This window comes from Onychostruthus taczanowskii, unplaced genomic scaffold (assembly GCF_017590055.1).
Source record: "Onychostruthus taczanowskii isolate IOZ18803 unplaced genomic scaffold, ASM1759005v1 scaffold5, whole genome shotgun sequence".
Taxonomy (NCBI): Eukaryota; Metazoa; Chordata; class Aves; order Passeriformes; family Passeridae; genus Onychostruthus; species Onychostruthus taczanowskii.
This window is the reverse complement of record NW_024502568.1, coordinates 6518850-6539406: the sequence shown is the minus strand read 5'-3', so window position 1 is coordinate 6539406 and position 20557 is coordinate 6518850. Positions and strand designations below refer to the sequence as shown.

Below are 20557 nucleotides of genomic sequence, written 5' to 3'. Positions count from 1 at the left end.
GACCTCTCCAGTTGGTCTCTTTGCCTGCTGTGTGATGTGACACCTTGATGGTGTCACAGCTTGGTGTGCTGACCGCTCTCTGCTCTGGCCACAGAGGCTCAGCAAGCTGGTGGGTGCAGAGCTGGCCATTCAGCTGCACGGAGCATCCCACAGTGGGAAGGGGCCACGAGGTCAGGCTGCAGATGCAGAGATCCAGCTGAGGTTCCCACAACAAGGTGTTACTGCATGCCCAGCGCTGCTGGGCCAAGTGCTGTTTCTCTGAGTCCTTCCTCTGTCACTCTGTGCTGTGGTTGAGGCTCCTGCCCTGTCCCTCTGCAGTGGTTCTGCATTGTGGGGTCCTGGCAGTGTGGCAGAATAACCAAGCCATGACCTTCTACCACCAGGTTTAAGTCCAGCACCTAAACACTCATTAGTTTTGGCTCCACAGAGTTCAGGGACATTAATCCCCTGTAAGTTACAGTCCAGACAGATCAATCAGCCTGGAGGGCTTTGGGGCACTGGTGTCTAATGCTGAAGCATTACACTTTCCAATTTTCCAACAATTAGGCCGGCATCAGATATTATTGACAAATAAACCATGCAATCAAAGCCCTGAGCCTGCCACGCTGCTACCAGGAGGATCCATTTACAACCCAAGGCAGCTGCAGGATGCCTGGAGGAAGAGACATGGGAGAGCCCTGCCTCAAGCACCAGCAGCCCCTGCTTGCCTTCAGTGCTGTTACAGGAGCCCTCCCTTTGTAATTATAGGATTCCCTCATTATAATTACTGTTATTTATATAATCGTGGTGAGTGTTTTCAGTGCTGTCAGCAGTCTGGAAAGTGCCCAGCCCCACTAGAGCCAAGGATTTCAGGCATTTCACTGCTAAGAGTCTGGGCTTAAAGCACGACGGCCAAGAGCATGGCTGGGTCAGCCCAGGAATGGCAGCCCCTTGTCCTGGGGACAGGGAAGCTCTGTTTGGGAGACTTCTATACCCTGGGATTGTAGAGGGAGAACATCAGGTTATCTCTTCCTCCTTCTCTTAGATCACTGCTCTGGGAGCGTAGATCACGCCAGCATCACACCCTGCAAAGGCTGACATTCCCTGTCACCTCTGCTGGGTCACGGGCTGCAGCAGACACTCCTGGCACGGGATCGTGAGGCACCACCTAGTCACATGGGCCTGGGAGGAATCCAGTAATGGGCACATTCTCTGCATCCACGGTTTTCTCTCTAGTCATCCTGCCTGAAAATCTGGAGGAGATGGAGTGTTTAGAGAAAATGAGGGAAGGGACTGGGACCTGGGACTCAGGAGATACAGGTTTTGTACCTGCCTGAAGCTTCACTTTTGTTCCTGTGTCAAACAAGGGAATGAAAACAATGGGTTTGAGCTGCATATGGGCAAGCAAGTGCTGATGTTCCTGACTGGCTTCTTTACATTTAAACAGGAAGAAATTCAGAGTATCTCACTTAAAATGCAGAGCCAAATATATACATGCAGCAAGGAAAAGAACCTGAGTGTTTTACTAGATGACAAACTAGCTAGAAATCAGTCTTGTGTTTGCTATAGAGAAATAAGAACTTATCAGGGTCTTATAGTTGGTAATAAAACTACAGGAAGCAATTCCTCTCTGCTGCTCCACACCAGGCAGCTTCAGTTTTTGGGCATTGTGAAAAATGTAGAAAAACTGGAAAGAGATGAGACAAATTTAATACAGAAGAGGATTGGAAACAATGGTTGCCACGTGAGCTGGTCTGGTAGGGTGTGCAACAGGGAAACAGAGCAGATACAGTAAATATCCTCCTGTCTATATGCAGCTGCTAGTCAAGGAATGCTGATCATTTTTTCCTCTTTGCTGCTTCGTACAGCAAAGAAAACTTGGTCAAATTTTCAGGGAAAATTGATCTAGCAACATTATTAGAGAAAGGGCACCGAAGCACCACGGCAGGCTTTTTATGTGCAGGATGGCTTCGAACAAGCATCTCTCAGGAATGATGTCAGCCCACTCCATCCATTCCAGAGATGCAAATCGCCCTGTTTCACATCCCCTGCGGACCTCATGGTAACTTTTCCCCAGACATTTCTGGCACCCAGCGCAGGGGGCTCAGTTTGGATTTACCAGCAACAACCGACTCCAACCCGGAGCGCAGCCGGAGCAAAGCGTGGGAGCGGCCGAGACCCCTGGGGGCATTCGAGAGCGCGGGGCCGTGACTCAGGAGCCAGCCGTACCTTCCACCCCAGGGAAGGTGTGGAGCTGGAAACTGCCCACACGGCACCCGCAGGACGCGCCTCCTCTCCTCACCTCCCTCCCTCGCCCACAGCGGCCGCGTCCATCCCACTCCGCACCTCACCCCGCACCCTTACGGCCCCAAGTTACTACAACCCCCGTCGGCCCCCTGCACCGCACACAACGCATGCGCCAGCCCGCTCCCAGCGTACCCCAGTCCGGAATCTGCCGGGATTTGTAGTTTTATCCTACAGGTCGGACCTTTGCCAGGAACGTGGCCGGGGACTCCATTTCCCGTGGGCCTGCGGAGAGGCGCATGCGCCGTGCGGGCAGCGGGGCGAGGTGGGGGGGCGCGGGGCAGCGCAGGTTCCCGTCTGCGCTGGCTGCGGCCTTCACTGAGCGGGGGGGCGGCCCCGGCCCGGCCCCGCAGGACGATGGACCCGGCCGAGGCCGTCCTGCAGGAAAAGGCGCTCAAGTTCATGGTGAGGGCCGCGGGGGTTGGCGAAGGCGGCGGGGGAGGGTGGGCACCTCTGTCTACGGAGGGCTGCGGCGGGGGCGAGCTGGAGCGGGGGGCAGTGGGGAAGGGGAGCCGGGCCCCGGGGCCGGGCCGGGCCGGAGGGCGCTGGGCTGGCGGGCGGGGGAAGGTGGTGAGCGGGGCCCGGGGAGGGGGCGTCCTGCCTGCGGGCAGGGCAGTGAGCAGGGTCCCCAGATCCGGGCAGAGGGAGCTTGGGGAGCAGGGGGAGGCGGCTGCAGGTGCCACCTGGGGGCGGGAGAAGTTACAGGGGAGGGAGGTAGGACACGGCACAGGGGCCCAGAGGCACCGGCAGGCTTTGCGCATGTAATTCTTGGATTTTTTTCTTTATTTGTGCACCTTAGACTATCCTGCTGTACTGGTCACCATCCCTCTGTAATTTGTTTTTCCTCCCACTCTACTGCGAGATCTCTAAATACTGGCATCTGAGTGTTTTGCTTGATGCTGCAGCAGCATGTCACTGATGGGGACTGCGGGGCCACTGCTAGGGACTGCGGGGCCACTGACAGGGACTGCGGGGCCACTGACAGGGACTGCGGGGCCACGCACATTGTTTAGGTTTTGACTTGGCTTTGGTATGGAAAACAGTACATGCATCCGAGATGCTCTTCAAATACGGCTAATTTCCATAGATTTGAGGCATTGTGCACTCAAACTGCGGCTTCATTCTTTTTTTCTTCATTTGTTGATATTTCTAAGCATTTTGGCCAGAAATGTAAAATTTAGAAATGAAAACAAAGTGTTGCCAACTAAATTGAATGTAAATTTCAGGTGCCCCAGACTGTTCTTTCCCTAAGGATATAATTTAAATTACTGGCAACACTTGCTAAAAGTTTGTTTTGGATTAGTGCTTCAAGTGGCACAGAATTAAACTTGAGCTCATCAGGAAGAAGGAATTCTATTAAATCTTCAGAACATATGCCCAAAATGAAATTGAGGAAACACTAGCTGCAAATTTTAATTTCTATTTGAGCTTCTATACACTTGTTTGGCTTTTGGTTTTTAATCTGGAAGAACTTGTTTCTCTCATGAGACTTTTTGATCTGTTTGCTGGTAGTCTCCAAGTTTGCCAGATTTATAGAGTCCCAGCTAGGTGAAGTGAGAAATGCTATGGACACCTAAATCAGCAGGATAGCAATTAGTAATAATGAATGGCCATCTTTGGTGTGGGGTTGGCCAAAGGAGTGTCCCAGATCCTGCTGCTCTTGTGTTTGGCCAAGCTTGGTAATTACAGCCTGCCTCTAGGTAGTGAGTTTCACATCCCAAAAAGTTTCTGCTGAAACATTCCTGCCTGCTGCCAGACAGCATTGTGAGCGTGCTGTGCTGACTTCTCATACATTACTTTTTTCACTCCCTGTGCTGAGATTGTTCTTCAGGGGCTTAGTCCAGGTGGTTTGAGATCATTTGTAAGACTGGGCCTGGAGGCTGAGGGAATCCCTGCCCATCCTGCAGCTGGCAGGATGATGATGGACTCCAACAATAGATATTGATGGACTGCAGCAGTAGAGCTCCCTGACACTGGGGAGAGGCATGCCCATGAGAGGAAGCTGCTCTTCTGGGATGTGCATCTGTTAAGAGCACCAGACAAAGGGAAGAATTATCAAGACCAGGCTTCACTGAGAGCTAAAAGCTAACCCCCGTTCTTTCATGTTTTATTAAAGTGCCTCTTCTATGCAAAATGCTTGTAAAACGTGCAGTGAAAGATGTGGCTTCCCTCTGTCCACTCTGAACTTTTTAGGGTTTTTTTTCTTACAGGTTGAGAGTAGAGTAAGCAAAGGTTTTGTTAAGCACATCCCAGGCTTTTGCTTTAGTGTGCATCAGTCCAGAACGTGGCTGTTCCTTTGATTCTGTGGATGAAGTGAAGTGTTGGTCAGACTTGGTGGGATCTTCTGGTGTTCCTGGAAGGGTGGCACGGATGGATACATCAGGATGCAAGAGGAAAGTTGCAAGTGTCATCTTGGCCCTCCCTGGAAGTGTCTTTTCTGGGCCTTGCAGCGCTCAGAGTGCTCAGGCACTGCAGCAGTGGCACTGGTACAGTTATCCACACAGAGGGAGCAGATCAGCTCGTGCATCCTCCCAGCTAATGCTGACTCATTCCAAGGGGATTACCTTGTCGTCAGAGTGTGTGATGTGCTTCATTTGCATCTTCTTACTAGGTGGCTCAGAGTTTGGCTAGAGGTGGGCTTTGCTGTTAATTATTGATTTTCCTGAGAGCTTCCCAAGGAGCATTGTAGGTAGAGATTCAAATACATTTTAGAGGTATGAGGCCTATTATCAAAGGCAGGAGAGAGAATTTTTAGTTTTGATACATGTTTGGGGTAGGTTTCATTTCGTATTGAAAAGCAACCCTCTAGGTCGTAGTTTGTTTATGCTTCTCTAGAAAATAATACCTTTTTTCCACTTAAAAATGCCAGGACTTAATTTTTGACATTGACATTGAGCAGCCCTTTTGAATTACAAGGTACCAGGCAAGATGGACCTGGTGATTTGATTTTCATTTTAATGTCCAGCTCTAACAGAAAAATATCATGGGAAAGCTTCATCCAGTGCTAATATTATGAATGAAATTATTTTGCTTTAAAGTATCTATATTTGATGCTTTGAAAGACAAACAGTACTCTGTTGTTTTTCTGTTTGCTCATGTCTGTGCAACTTTTTGATGGGAGTAGAAGGCAGCTGCCTTCACACTGGCTGGATTACTTGCCAATGAAGCAGAATTGCATTTAACTGATATCTGCTACAGTTTCCTGGTTGTCTGTGCTCAGGTACAATATTTATAATCTAATGATTTAAGGTTGAAGTAATTTATTTAATTCCATTTGCTTACTCAGTTTATGTCTTAATAAGACCTAATTTATTCCAGATATTAAATTGCTGTGTATTAACACTGCACAATACTAAGCAACTGCTCACAAGGGAGGACTGTCTTTGCTGGTGAATGAGTGTCTTGTATCATGTGTTCTGCACATCATCTTTCAGAAGTTTTGTTGGTGTGTTTGTTTTTTTTTTTTTTGTTTTTTTTTTTTTTTTAAATAAAGATGGTTCATAGATTTAAAGATGATCTTTAAAATGAAATAGTCCAGTGTTCTGCAGCTGCAGCAAGGATTTTACCAGAGTGGAACCTGTCTTAGTTCACTTCAGCCTCTTTTCTTTTTTGTACAGTTCTGCTGATGAAAGTACACTCTTTATAAAGTACAGTGTATAAGAAACTGATGCACAGCTAAATAGAGAGGGGAACGTGCCCATTAACCTAAAAAAATGCACACAAAAGTCCCACCCAAAACCCCCTGCCATAGAGAGCTCTGCCTTTATGCATTCAGGAATATGGGATTTCCATAGTCATAGTCATTTACAAAAGAAAAAGAAATCGAGGTGCTCAATAAGTAACTTTCAAGTCTGAATAAATGTTTGAAACAGTAGATACAGTATTGAAAGTATGAGTGTGATAGGCTCAACTGAGACTTTGATTAAATGTCATATAAAGTAAACTACATAAGCCTGCATAGAATAGTGGATATTTTTTCAAAGTAGCTTCAAATGGTTCTGTTAAGTATACGAATGTTCTGATGATTATCTTTTTAATTAAAATGAGAAATCTTTGTTTAAAGTGGCATTCTTTTTTACGGCCTGTTACAGTCTCTGTAACAATCATTTCTTAAGTCTGAACGTTTTTAATTCCAGGAATCCATTTATATAAAACTATGTTTAGACTTAATTAAGGAATGATTCTTACAAAGCTTGTAAATAGCCAGGAAAAAAGGGACACAAAATAAAACTGACATTCACACTTAACAGAATGATTGTTACAAGGTATGTAATATGCTATAAAAATACAATAAAGCCCTTTTTATAAGAGTTCATATTTTTTGTTCCTCATTTTGAAAGGTATTTAAGAAAAATATCAAAGCTCTATGAAGCGACATCTGTTTTCTTGAATGGACTAGTGACAACTTCAGTTGTGTTTAATTAGCAGTGCTTGGAACAGTACCTGACCAATTTGGGGTCCCATGTAGGACAATTTGAGAGGCAAAAGCTCAATAATTAAAAGAGTTTCACTTTCTCAGTTTTTATGCATTAATTAATTTGCAATAATTCACCTAATTTCCTGGTTTATGAATAGGAAGAAGTCAGTCTGAGTGTTCTTTGTGGATTTTTTTGTTTTACCCCCAAAATACCATTTTCCTTTTGGTTTTGGATGGTCAGATTCTAGGAGCTGCTGATGGGCTTTCCAGTTTCAGAGGAGATCCAGAGCTTTCTAGCTGTGTTGTAAGATTCATCTGTGGGTTGGTTTTTGTTTATTTGGGGTTTTTTTTTGGTTTGGTTTTTTTTTTTTTTTTTTTGTGGGGTTTTTTTGTTTTTTTTTTTTTTTGTTTTTGTTTTTTTGGGGGTTTTTTTTTTTTTTTTTTTTTGGTTTGTTTTTTTGGTTGGGTTTTTTTTTTGTTTTTTTGTTGGGGGTGTTTGTTTGTTTTTTTGTTGTTGTTGTTGTGAGTTGTTTTATTTTTTAATGAGGGAAAACTCTGAAGTTCATTAGTTTTTATATTTGCATGTTTGTAGGACCTCCCACATAACTGGCCGGTAATATAGCAAAGAATAGTCAGTGTAATGGAAGGCTGAAAGGTAATAAAGTTGGAATTGTTTTTCCTGCTGTGTGCATGTATATGTATGGAACAGATGGACAAAGGCTTATACTTTAAAAGAGGCTCTGCTTGCACTGAACCTGTGTCATTCATGGTGCCAATAGGATCAGAACTTTTAAGACCTGTTATTTGTTAGCTATTTAAAAAAAAATCTTTTGAGAACCTTGCAGTCTTCCCAGTAAAATATTTGTGTCAGGGACATTGTGGTAGAGAACCCTGGGTATCCAAAGCAAGGAAGTCCTGAAAGCAGTGAGAATAATTCTGTAAGCTGGGATAGCAGCTTAAATGTGGGGTTGCAAATCCTGCTTCAATATTACACGTGCACTTACCAGTTTTTCCAATGGTACTGACATAGCATCCTGGTTTTTTTGGATGTTTGTTGGCACTAGTATATTATATGGAAAGCATTGATTAATTTTCTTCTACCCCAAACTTCATGCTGTAGATTTTTCTGCACTTGATGCAGGCCTTTGGTACTTCAGCAACTTCACCCTCACTTCTCTGGTAATGTTTCATTTCAGCCACTTTGCTCCATTAAATGTATGCAATTAGAAAAGCAAATGGCAAATTTGCCATCGCATCACTGAAGTATTTAGTTTCATAGACTTAAAAAGCCAAATTTGTTGCACCATGCTCTCCTCACTGTAATATGTACTATCAACATCAGAGAGAATAGGCTGACCTTAATATTTGCTTCTCAGACTAAATCGCCGCCTTGCAGCAGTTATTTCCCACTGAATAAAAAGTTTAATTTCACGCCCTGATTAGTGCTAGTATGTGCAGGTGGATATTTATTTTATGCAGCTAAACTAATCTGCCTTGGCAAATTATTTGCCAGTCAGCAGAGCTATAATTCCTCTTGAGTATTTGGTACTAAATTATCGTTCTCATTAGTGAGATAAAGCAGACTGTTCTAACCACGAAGTTTGGTTAGGCAGAGGGCTTCCTAAATAGTCTTTGGAAGATACAAGATGTGTGGTGGCCTCAACATTCTCAGTATCCTAAAATGGTTTGTGATATACAAAAAGATAATGAGGATTTTAGAGGAAAAAAATAAAATTATTCCATAGTTGTGTATCATATCTAGAGGTAAGGAAGGAGTATTCAGAGATCACCTCTTTAAGAGGTGCCTAATGAAGAAAAAAAATCAAATGGTCATCTTTGGTTGGCTATAGAAATGCTCCAAGCTCTGATGTCTGTGCCATAAATGAGATTAAATATAAAGTTATGTTGTTTTCTTCTTTATTTTCAGTGCTAGCAGCTACTGACGTAGCAGAAATAATGACTTGAGAAAAAAAGTTAAATGGTTGAGGAAACTTCCTGGTCTGGTCTCATTTAAAATTCACACTCTAAAATAATTTTAAGTGGGGGTCAGAAAGTATTTTACTGACATACAAATGTTGAGTGGATGTGTTTGTCAAGTAAACGTGTTCATCCATTATTTTGTTTTCTATGGATTTTACCGTGCTGGTAGTTTGTATTATGAAACATGTTAATGAAAGATAGTTATTTTCTGTTACAGGAAGAGTAGTTTATACCTGGAAATTAGGAATTCTCACTAAGTGTTATATGAAGGGATCCACTAACTTTTTCTCATCTGTATGGGTTGTCATATATTCTTGTCATATTCATTTTCTCAGTCATCAACAGTATTTAGGGTCACATTGGGGTCACATTTAAGACAGCAAAACCAGCAAGCTGAGCAACTCGATTTTTTGTATAAAAATGTCCATGCTAAATTCATCAATGCAGATGGAATAGGCTGTTTTCTCACTTCCTTGTCTGCTTGTATTGCATCATCTTCAGCTCCATGCATTTGTGTAATATTTAACTGTCCTCAGTGGCAAGCTTCACTGGTATTTCCAGTACTGAGTGTTTTCTTCAGTCTTCCTCATTTCTTCCTTACAATTCAGGAGATGCTCAGCAAGGCATATTCTTTATCCATTTTAAGTGATTTTGCACAGAAGGACTGAATCCACTGTGTGTTCAGCTGTGGAAGCTGAAAATTAATTGTAGCATAGCAGCGTCCAGTGGCTGCAGCTAAAGAGTAAGTGCTCAAAATACAATTAATAAGCAATCAAACACGAAGCTGTTTCCCTGACAGGATACTGATTAGTGCTGTGAAAAACTTCTTGATACCACAGAAATGGTTGAAAATAAACATCCTGGGAGTTGCATTAAATATTTCCTGCTTAATAAACAACAGAGCTTTGTAATGCCAGTTTTTCTGAGGTGCTGGGGAGCTGTCGTGTTGGACAATGCTACCCTTGCTTGCAGAAAGAGAAAGCTGAAGCTCAGAAATTTGCCGGGGGTCATGGACTGGAGGAATTTGTGTGGGGTGATATGGTACACTGATAATAGAAGGCAGAATACAAAGAAACCAGTTCTTCTAATAGCTAGCTACCCTTGTGCTTCTGACCATGTTTTGGTTAATTTTACAATTGGCTAGCCACCTGTTAAGATAACCCATTTTATCATTAAACAAAATTAATTTTAAAAATGGCTTGAAACTGTCTGATTTTAATGGGATCTGAATATTCTTAGTTTTAATCTGCCTCATGAGGCTTGTCTTTCTTCTGGGAAGTACATTGTTACATCATTAAAATATCATCCCCTACTGAGAGAGAAATCGGTCCCATTCACTAAATGGCAATGCTGAAACAATGACAAGTATTTCTAAAAACTGCATTAAAATTCATTTTTTTCTCTTCGATGTGCAAGTTCCGTGGTCCCATTAACCGATGGGTGCTGAGCCTCTGTGCTGCTGTGCATGCACAGCCAGATTTGTTAGCTGGGGTGGCAGAAGGGTTCAGAAGCACACATGATGACTTATAGTTTTAAATTATTTCACTTTTCCACAATGATTTTGCTTGGAAACAAATTGATCATAATTTTGTTCTCTCTAGCTACTTGTAGTCCTCCTCTGTACTAAAAATTGAGAATCATCTGATTTAATTTTCCTTCCCCCACTGCTAAAACAGGGTGTTGTGCAGTCATTTTGATGAGAGCAACAGAAAGGAGAGAATGAGGAAGAATGGGAAAGCTCAGCAAGGGCTCTTTCTAGTTGTCTTGAGGGAAGGACAGAAGTGTTTCCAGTCTGTGGGCAGGAGCCATGCAGCCTCTTGGCAGAATCCTTTGGAGTAACCAGTTTGGACTAGAAGCAGCAGAAAGGCCTAATTGCTGGTATAATTTGCTTCATCCCATAGTGAGAAGGGAAAGGTTGCAGGGGCAACAAAGGAATGAAGAAGTTCTTAAGTGCAGTTGTATGTTAGCAGAATAGTAATAACTGTGTTCTTTTAACAGTAGTCTAGATGGACCTGTCTTCTTCAGAAGCACCTGGAGATGGTAGAGAGAGAATTTGGATAACACCAGCCAATGCAGAACTCTGGTGTGAATTTTGTCAGCTGGCTTTGTGCCCTGGGTGGGATTTTTCCATTTGTAGGAATACTTTCTCATGATATTTCCATCTTAGAACATAGTTATTCTTACAGAATTGTAAGAATTTTTCCCAAATATAGTGGGATGGATGAAACACTGTAGAGAATGGTGATGGCAGTCTTTGCTTGGATACTAATCAAGGCTGAACTGTATGCTGACTAGAAAAGAGTCTGAATGTTTCCATGCTTGCCCATACAGCAACCAGAACAGTCTCTAGTTGTTTCAGAGAAAAATGGTCTATCATGAAAGTCTGTCATACAGTGTAGTCAGTCTCCCTCTGCACACACATCATCTGTAATTTATTGTGAGAGCAATACAGAATGGAGCAGTGTTTATGTGGGAGTTGCTTTTAGTTTATGGATAGTTGGCCTTGAATTCTGTCTATTAGGAAGATGTTGGCGATTCTCCAGGGGGGTTGTTCATTGGGACTGCTCAATGCCCTTCCTTCTTTTTTGCCAAAACTGTCAGCGTGATTGAGAAATGCAGCCAGCTATCATTCATCTCCTGCAAATTAGAACAATGAGAAGGGGGTGTAGTCTCAAGAAATGATGGATTGATCTTGTTTTAGAAGATGAGTCTTAGAGGCATCTCAACAGAAAGAAATCCAAATAATGTTAACAGCCTCTTCAAACGTGACAGAAGATGTTCCCTGTTGCTAATATATTCAAAAGGAGAAAAATCTGCATTCCCTATTATTTTTGTAACTTTTTCCTTTTTATTTTTCCTTCACTTGACTACAATGACTCCAGTGAAGTGTATTGCTCCAGTACTTTATTACAGCTGTTTTTATAACAAACCCTGCAACTTTTTTACTGACAAGAAAATATTCCTATAATGTCCTGACCTTAACATAAGAATTTAAGTAGACACAATAAAGGGCCCATCAGTGAGAAGGCACATATTGGTGTTGGGCTGGAATAGGTCTTGTGGAGTATGGGTTCAAGTCTGATATTGGCAACCAAAGTACTCTAAAGCTTTCACAAACTACTGAAGGCAGTTGCTAAGTGGAATTCTCCTTGTTATGCCATTGTAGAGCTATTCCAAATTTGACTACTTTGAAAGTCAGAATCCTGGTTTTTATCTTCCTGCTTAACTCCATTCATGGCTAATTCATTCTCATTAGTTCATATGCCAGTGTCCTTGAGCTTAAACAGCTCTCCTTGTTCCCCTGTGTTCATCTGCAGATACTTGTGGAGAGCAATCATATTCTGCTCTAAACCGGATCTGGTCAGGCTAAACTGGCATTCTTTGATTTATTTTTCCTTCTGTTGTAAGACATTTCCTGGAACTTTGATCATCTCAGTAGACCTTTTTAAACAACTGCAAAATTTGATTAGTCTCCCTGAAACACGAATGACCAGAGCTATACAGAACATTCCAGGAAATATTTTATGGATTCCTTGCACTAAAGCAGTGATCCTAATTCCTCTCTTCTGGGCATTTTTTACTTTATATAATATCCTGTAGTAGTATTTGCCATTTCTGTGGCCACATCTTATGGGTGAGCCATTGTTATCTAATGAGTAACATATCCCAGGGCCTCTTTCCCTCTTCTCAGTTCCTAATTTATAATGGAAATAATGTAACTTTTTGATTTATATGTGTCATATGTCAGTTCTGTTACCAAATGTTCAAAATGCTTTATCCTATATATTTATGATGTCTCTTTATTTTCATTAGTACATTGGTAATTTTTGAGTATTTTAGCCATTAGTGAGACTATTTAACATTAATTTTAAGAATAATAATAGATTTCAACAAGTATCATTCTCTGTACAGCTTAATGGTTCCTTTTTCAAAATTGCCTGTGATGGTCTACAGGTTTTAGTTTTCTTAGCCTCCTTATAACTCTTGTATTAATCCTAATCATTTTAACGAGTAACTTCCTACATGTCATCTATCAAATGCTTAACTCCTTCTAATTTGTCTGGACTTCAGTGATCTTCTTAAAGAAGATTGGTTTAGTCTAGCACTAATTCTCATTTGTTCTAAATTGGGAGTAGATTTACTTAGCCTCCCATGATGACTGTTTCATTTTGGCAATAGTTACCAGCACTCAGTCTCAGTAGATGTCCTTTCTTGGGAGACAATATATCCTGTTTGTCTGTGTTTTGGCTTTGGTTTTTTTCTTTTCTGGCCAGCCATTTCTGCAACATTTTAGATTCACTCTGGTTGGAATTACAGATGGTTGTTCTGTGTGAGGATGCTACCAGGGGCTGCCCATTAGGTGTCTTCAGCTGCTGCTGTTGCCCCTGGTTCATTCTGGCATTGTAGTCCTCCAAGACAGCAGGTGAAGCTTTGGTGTTTCTTGGTTGAAGGAGGAGTTTGCTCTAGTTAAGCCAAGCAAAGGAACATTTGCATCCTGTGCCAGGAACTGAGAACTGTCATAGGGCTGAACTTGGCACCGGGTATTACATAAGGAAAAGAAATTTAATATATTTTGGTAAGATTTTGAGGCATTTAGTTACAGATTTCAAGTTACTTCTGACGGGTGAAAAGGTCCTGCATTGTAATTGTAGCAGAGTGCTTTGTAAGGGAAATGTATTTGGACAGAATGGCCATTCCTGCAAAGAGGAAGTGTTTTGGTTACTTTATTGAACAGGAAAATGTTTGGCTAGTGCTGGAGCTTGCTCACAAGACAAGAGCTTAGTAGCTAAGCAAAAAATGTGATGGAGTGCTGAAGTGTGCTTTTCAAAGTGTCTTGTTCTCTTTAGAAAAAAAATGGTATTGGCTTTACAAATTTGTCTGCTTAATATGTGAATTGCAGATTTCCTTCCAGTATAGTTGGTACAGACCTGTAACCCATCTCTCCTGCACGCTTTTTTGTCTGTTACCTAAAATTCAGCAGGAGATGGGGAAGGTGAAAGTTAATACTGTAGGTTCTTAGGCTGATTATGGAGACTGTAGTTTTCCAAACTTAATTTGGTTTACCTTGGCTATATTTTTTTTTTTTTTAAGTACAGGACTTTCTATTCCTCCTGCTCTGAATTTCAGAGAAAAATCAGAATCCAGGTCAGCTCTCTGACTTTTCTAGGGACTTACAAAAAAGAGACACAATACTTGGAAGGCAGCAGCTTCATTTTGTTGATCTCTGGACTAGCTTCCAGCTGCTGTTTTATACATAACTTCTTGTGCTGTGAATGTCACTGTTCTTGTTGGATACTTACCTGGAACAAATTCAGGAAGTAGCATGAGAAATTGTCTTCACCACAGATCTTGCAGTCTTGAAGGAGGCTGGATATAGCACTTGAATTTCATACTTAAAGTGTCAAATGGTTGTGAAATCAAGCATGGGCACAAAGAGAATCTCCACACTGCTGGAGTAAGCATGTTTGTGATCTTGCTGTTACTTTGTTCAGAGATTAATGGAGCGCTGTCTTGGGGCTCCATTTGGTTTTCAATACTGTAGCTTAGTATTCTTGTGAGCCCTAAAGAAGGTATCCAGGTGTTTCGTGTTAGAAGTAGTTTACCTGGTTGCTGCTGCTCTTGAAGCATATAAAAAAACCTTGCATCTATTTGTCTGTCAAGTTGTATAAATAGACACTCTCCAGTGGGAGTTGGTTTTGAGCAGATTTCAGTGGAGGACCTCAGGCAGATTCATTAAAGAGCTGGAGTAGCCATGTTCACCACGTGTGCTGAGCTCATTAAGTTCACAGGCAGCCAGAACCTACTGTTCAAGAGTGCTGTGTCCTTCTGAAGGAGCTTGTATCAAACTGTGAGACCTGACAGTCAGCTGACTCAGTGTTTGTTCATTCTTTCTACAAAATCTCACAAAGGACACACTTAAATATTGGCAACTTAAGCTTTTAGGATCAGATAGCTCATGGGGTTTTTTCCTAATAACAATTAAAGATTTTGAAATCGTGTGTTTGGTTTTGTTGGCATCCACTGATCTAACTGTGCCTTATGTTGAGTATTGCTTTGGGCAGTAGAGTCAGGGATCTGTTTGGGCCGTGAAGTTGTATATTCAGTAATAGGAATTCAGTTTATTGCTGTAATGAATGCAAACTCATTACAAGTTCTAAGCCACAGGGGATACTTTCCTTTGCTGTGGAAGTCATCTCAACTGGACAATCTTCAGTGCAACTGGCCATGCCCTTCCATGTCAGTGACTGACAGATCTAATTCTGCTTTTGTAGCCAACAGCCTGTTAGTTAATGGAGTCATGAATATTGTTACTCAGAGGCAAACTTCAGAGTATTAAAATGCATTATTCCTGTTCTTCACTTGATACTTATCAATCAAGGTGTTATATCTAATGAATTCAATGCTATTGTCAAATAAATACTCTGAGTAGATCATGACTTAAAAGAAATGCTAATATAAGTAGCTCATTATTACTTTGCAGTGATGGAGAGAGATGGGTGTAGTTTGCTTGTTTAAATCCTATGTGATGGAAACCCAGAGTGAATGTCTTCTCTGAGGGAGCAGCAAGCATTGTGGGTGACATGATCAGATTAATAAGATCCTTAGTATATATATATATATTTCATACAGGTCTCAACTTCCTCCCCTCCCCTCATTTCTTCTTACATGGAAGCAGATGAAATGCAGAAGCAGCAGTACTGCCTTGGAAGTACCATAGTAGGTTTCCTTTTATAATTATCATTCTTGACATATTTATCCTTTCTTATGGAAGTGAAGATGCAGATATTTAAGAACCCTTCTTGCACAGAAAAGCCCAATTTCTGCTCAGTACTTAATTAGCACTTGTTTATGACACAGCATCTGATTTGATTTTCGAAACAAATTGCACAGTAAAGAGGCTGATATTTAAACTGTATAGTAACCACAGCTCCAGCTGTGACTCAAATCTTGTAAGCCTTCAGGGGTTGTGTTTAGGCTTAGAAAATAGGAACTCAGGCCTGTAATTAAATGTCCTCTGAAAATCAGCCTTGGTAGAGAGTGGAGAGGGTACCACTGAATTTTAAATTACTGACTTGTTCTCAAGAATCACTCTGTTGTTCTGGGCCTTGCTAGGGACTGCAGAAATCAAATGGATTAAAAATGGAAGAGTAGATTACTTAAGAAAAAAACCTCAGGGGTTGCAGACAAAGAGATGAGCAAAGTAAGCTATTTTGGCTCCCCAGTTTATAGACAGATGCAATATATAATATATAATTCTAATATATGGCTAACGTATAGAAAACAAGTTCTGTGGACGCCAGAAAGACTAGAGAGAGAGTTAAGATTTCATACACAGTAAAATTGCATTTCAGAACTGTGACTAAGGTGCTGATGGTTGTGGAATAAGCCATCTGGGATAATGGAAGGCTCATTTTTAAAGCAAGGCCTCAATAATAAACATGAATGTCTTGGAAAAGGAAGCAGACTAGGTTATATTACAAACTAGTCACTCACCTAAATCAAAATGTGAAATATTCACAAAATAGCATGATATAAATTAGCAGTTAGAGTGCTTTCAGAGTTACTTTTTGAGGAAAGCAATCACTGTTGATGCTATAGAAAAAGAGAGCAAAATTCCCCTAGCAGCCTGACTTCTAGTCAAGGAAAATGCTGGAGCAGATGCTAAGAGAAAATACTGTGCTTATGAATGGTATTGAACCATGAGCATAAACGATGTGTGCTCATGAAAATACAAAAATGAGTAGGTCTTGCTGGGCAATTAATTGTACTGCTGGTGGAATTGCTTTGAATGGATCATAATCATGGAAGATTTTAGTGTTGATTTATAAATTAATACAGCTTCCAAACAAGAGCAGTTTCTGGATCCCACATATTTTTAAGGCTGGGGGAAACAGGGGCAATTTTATTTTATTTTTTAAAATTGACAGTCCTCTTACAGTCCTGTCTGCTGTCATTGGGATACTGCAATTCAGAATATTTTAACCAGATGTATTACTTTAATTGCCTCTCTCTGCTGAAGAATGCTTTCCTAGGGGTCATTTACAGTGTGCCTTGGAAAACCACAGAAATTCAGAATTTAGGAGACTGGCTAAACTTTTACAACCAGTCATCAATCTGAGAAATTTTAATTAAATTATGCTTTTCTGTTGTGCTTATTTTGATGTAAATGGGGGCTCACTTGTGCAAATATCCCACTTTAATGGCATAAGCAGCAGGATGTGGGTGATGACACATATACCTTGTAAATACTGGTAAAATTTGCTTCTCTTCTGTGTAGTCTCTCATTTCTTCTTAAATGAGAGCAGGTTTATCAAATGCAGAGGAGACATACCTCTGACAAATACAGTACTGAGGATGAGTGATGGGTCTTAATTTCTCCTATTTTTATGTTTCATTTGTCAGCACTGAAAAATAAATTGAGTTTAAAGTAGCTGCTAATCTGCCAAAAGTCCTGATTGCTTTTATTAAAATACTCAAGCAACTTTACTTTCGAATCACAAAAGATTGTGTTGGTAAGAGTTGTCTAAATAGAAATACACTGTTATCATTACTACTTCAAATGCTTCTGCTGAAGAGGAATCCTGTTGCTGGCAACGGATCTCTTAATACACTTACATATTTGCAGGACCAGGGTCTTCAAATTAAATGGTTCAAATCAGTGTCTTTAAATCAATTATTCAGACTGCTCTGGACTGATGGGCTAGCAAATGTTAAGCAGCCTGCTGGTCTGAAGAGCTTGACTATTATCTTTTAATTTGTAGGTTAGGTGACAGAACCACAAACAAATGAAGTAATTTTTCACAATTCATTGTGAAGGCAATTTGATTCTAACATCCCAACAATTTGTTGTGTGAACTTGGGCGCATCTGGTATTGGTATTCAGGTCTCCTTACTTGTGACACTGATTTCAAATGATTGTTATTTCTGCTTATGAGGACTTTTATTTATTTTCCTGGATAGATACATATGGGGCTGTGCTACTTTGAAAAAAAAGCTGAAGCACTTGAGCCAGAAGTAAAATATTTATTTATATAGTGTTCTTGCTAGATATGCAGCACTACATGCAGTTTCTTCTATTTCCAAAGCACATAGAAATGTCAAGAGCCCCTCTCAGCAAACCTGTGAGGTGGGTTAAATGAGTGTTGTCCCCATTTTACAGTTGTAGAGAGACTAACCACCCATGACATTAGTGCTGAAAGAAGGCTTAGGTCGTGGAGGATGCAGCTTCTAGCCGTGTGAGAAGTCTCCTAAAACACACTTTGTTAATGTGTTAAGTGTTGCAAGTCCAAACACAGCAGGTGAATGCAGTAACCAGACATACTTGACTTCAACTTATCAGCACAACAGTGGTTATTAAAATTCATGTTCAACTGAGATCATTGGCTAGGACACCAGGGCATAATCTTACTACTACTTTGAAAGATTTAGGAGGATTTAAATTCAAACTGGAGAGGAGCAAAAATAACAAGTGATTAAAGTATACTGTAAAGTCCTGAGTGTGTACCTCTCTTTAGAGGCAAGATTTTAGTCTGTTCTAGTTCTTATTTTATTTTAAAATTCCAAGGCTGTCCACCATAGGTGTGAAGGTTTGTCATTCAGCCATAACACTTTTTTTTCTCCAACAGATTGTATTTATTTGTGTTACAAATACCAAAGTGGATGCAGTTTGTACAAACAAAATACTGTGTTGACTCAAGGACACATGAGAGTAAGCTTATCTTCAGTAGAGCCATTCTGAAGATGAGTAAGCTTTTTCCAGCCTTCCAGGAGGAGTGAGTGGTAGGGGCACACATCTGATTTGGAGGGGAATTACTGTGAGTTAAGAAAGGGATTGTGAAGTAGTTTCAAGGAGTCAGAAAAACTCTGGACTAGGTGTTTGCTGATATTCTGTCTGGTCCTGTTGCTTAGATGTGATTTTAATTTCTAAGCATCCCCTTTTTTGGTGGGGAGGGGGAACACTTGAATCCACTTGAATGAGGGAATATCTTTGAACTAGAAATAAACGTCATGCCAGACAGTGATTTGGGGGTTGTTGCATACGTTTTCCTGGCTGTAAGTTATGCTATATATGTTTTGTGCTTCCAGACCAATTTGGTGTCTTGCCTTTTCTTCAATCCAATAAAGCATGAAAACAGTAAGTGGTGGGGAGATTATATTTGTCTGTCGATTTGAGGCATAATTTAAGGCTGTGTGTAACTATAATAACCTGTTACCCTGGTATTAAGGCTGCACCTCTTCAGGAATTTTCTGTCATCTCTTCATGTTGTCCAGTGTCTGGTCTGATCATGTTGAGGATGGTAACTGTGAAAACACTCCTAGCTTGACTACTGCTGTTTTGGCACCATTTGCTTTTTATGTAGAGTCAAAAGCATTAATGACCATTAGTCTTTGCTGTTGCACCCACCACAGAGGCTGTGCTTATCCAAGTGCATTTTTGTGGAAAGTTTAAAAAAAACCCTTATATATACTGAACTGAAATGTAAAATGGTGGAAAACATAAAAATGGTGGCTTTGTTATAAAAGTTTTCTTGAAGCAGCTGATATCAGAGCAGTAAACAAGAACTAATCTGGGGACTAAACCTTCATGTACTGCTTAAAAAATCATTGTTTAAAGTGCTCCAGAATTTAGACTTAGGTTAGCTAGGTCCCAGTGTAAAAGGAGGTCTCTCTTTATGTCTATTCTCTCCTAGCCCCGAATACACATGCCAAAAGATGGATTTCAACTTATTTCTTCTGGATACCAAGCATGGCTAAAGCAGGTTGGACTGTATTATTGTTATTCATCTCATGTGAGGGACCGTGTTAGACACCTGTGCTTGTCTCATTAGTGAAGTACATAAATGAGGGTGTAATGAAGTTACAGTGCCATGTTAGCTGATACCCCTCATAGCCATCACTGTTTTGTGTTTATGCATGCTGTGTTTGTATAACATTTTCTCACCAGTCTGATGAATGTGCACTTCCTGTAAATAAAAGTTCAAAATGCAGTCACCTGGAAGCGAAGAGGGTCAGAGTCTGAAAACAGATCTACAACAACAGCTTGAATTACAGAATTAAAATGGGCCTTCAAACACAAAGCTGCGTGGTGGTGGTGCTGGTAATAATGGGGAGGCCATTGGGTTAAAACTCAAGAGAATTGCATCTAGCATCTAATTCAGATCTGCCTGGGTGAATCAAGTATGGACACTTACTCACATCACATAACAATTGTGCAGTTTGACACAGTCTGACACTGTGGGGAGTCCCCGCTCGGAGTGGCCTAGTGCTATATTACTCTGGCTATTATTAAAGGCCAGGCTTTAGATGTCTCAGCAGTCTGCCTCTAGCAATTGCTGTCAGCTTTTCACTTTTGCGAGTGAAAAATCCCCCTTCAGAAAAAACAGCTTAATTTACAAATGGCCTGTACAGATCTCTTCTCTGATGAACATATATGATGAATCCCGTGTCCTTGAGAATACATGGCTTAAAGTTGCTGTTTCTGTAGAAAGCCAGAATGTGTTGTTATGGCAACAAAAACTGGAAATATGAAAACAGCACAGATAAGCTGCATCCTGTTGTCATGGCAACTGCAGTTGTGAAATGACAAAACGTGGTGGTGAAGGGATCTTCAAGGTGGTACTGTGAGTCCAACATAAACAAAGAGCCAAGTCACTTGAGCAGAGTGTGAGAATGAAAAGCTGCATCAGCAAATCCCCTTAAAATATGAGAGTTTCATTGAAGGTGTTAACAGGATGGTTTTGATGGTCTCCAGTCTTGTGTCAGTATCTTAGAAGCAGTAGGTAGTAACTTGCTTGTGCAAGCTACTTACTGCTGTCAACTTACTGACTTCTGTGAAACTGAGCAGAGCTTGAACACCTATTAGAAGATGGGCATCAG

At 41.0% G+C, this 20557-nt stretch overlaps 1 protein-coding gene across 7 annotated transcripts in view; it reads left to right on the top strand.

The window, feature by feature from the left end:
* The first annotated feature begins 2545 nt into the window (after window positions 1-2545).
* BTRC (beta-transducin repeat containing E3 ubiquitin protein ligase) overlaps window positions 2546-20557 on the top strand; it is a 120506-nt gene continuing 102494 nt past the window's right edge. For 3 of the 7 annotated variants that reach the window (XM_041415362.1, XM_041415361.1, XM_041415360.1), the window contains exon 1: window positions 2546-2688. In XM_041415362.1, the coding sequence (XP_041271296.1) occupies window positions 2641-2688 (48 nt within the window). In that variant the 5' untranslated portion in view covers window positions 2546-2640. Of the gene's footprint in view, window positions 2689-15310; window positions 15398-19371; window positions 19441-20557 lie in introns of all 7 variants that reach the window. The other 4 variants (XM_041415357.1, XM_041415355.1, XM_041415359.1 and 1 more) reach the window with 3 other exon arrangements.